At 56.1% G+C, this 549-nt stretch overlaps 1 protein-coding gene across 1 annotated transcript in view; it reads right to left on the reverse strand.

The window, feature by feature from the left end:
* Positions 1–442, reverse strand: part of LOC125482359 (zinc transporter ZIP10-like) — a 5,811-nt gene extending 5,369 nt beyond the window's left edge. The window contains exon 1 of the mRNA XM_048594424.1: positions 138–442. Coding sequence (XP_048450381.1) covers positions 138–276 — 139 coding nt within the window. The 5' untranslated portion in view covers positions 277–442. The remainder of the gene's footprint in view (positions 1–137) is intronic.
* Positions 443–549: the final 107 nt, after the last annotated feature.

Below are 549 nucleotides of genomic sequence, written 5' to 3' on the forward strand. Positions count from 1 at the left end.
AGCCCCAGGCTGTGATAGTCCCAGGCTGTGATAGCCCCAGACTGTGATTGCCCCAGGCTGTGATAGTCCCAGGCTGTGATAGCCCCAGACTGTGATTGCCCCAGGCTGTGCTAACCCTCCAACACCAAGCCCCTTACCAATCGCCAGGCCGTCTGTGAAGTTGTGGGCACCATCGCCAACAATGACCATCCAGGCGATATTGGTTATTCCAGCATTCCTCATGTCTGCCGTCCCATGGGAATGCCCATGGCTATGCCCCCTGGTCTCTCGCTCCATGCTGTGACTGGGGTGCTGTCCCTCCTGGACATGAGTGGTCTTACCGGTGGTTGTCTGAGTATGGGAGTGACCTCGAGGTGTGTCCCCCCTGTACTGCTCCTGTGTGTCAGGAGTCACATAGACACTGAGGGAGGCATCTTTGTCATCCTCTGGGTGAGTGCCATCACCTGGACCTATATTCCGGGTTCAAGGAAGACCTTTAGAGCTCGGTAAGGATGTGCACTTGACAGAAAATACACTCCCTCACTCTCCTCCCACCCCAAAACCCTCCCA

This window comes from Rhincodon typus, unplaced genomic scaffold, assembly GCF_021869965.1.
Source record: "Rhincodon typus isolate 14 unplaced genomic scaffold, sRhiTyp1.1 hic_rhity00009257, whole genome shotgun sequence".
NCBI lineage: Eukaryota > Metazoa > Chordata > Chondrichthyes > Orectolobiformes > Rhincodontidae > Rhincodon > Rhincodon typus.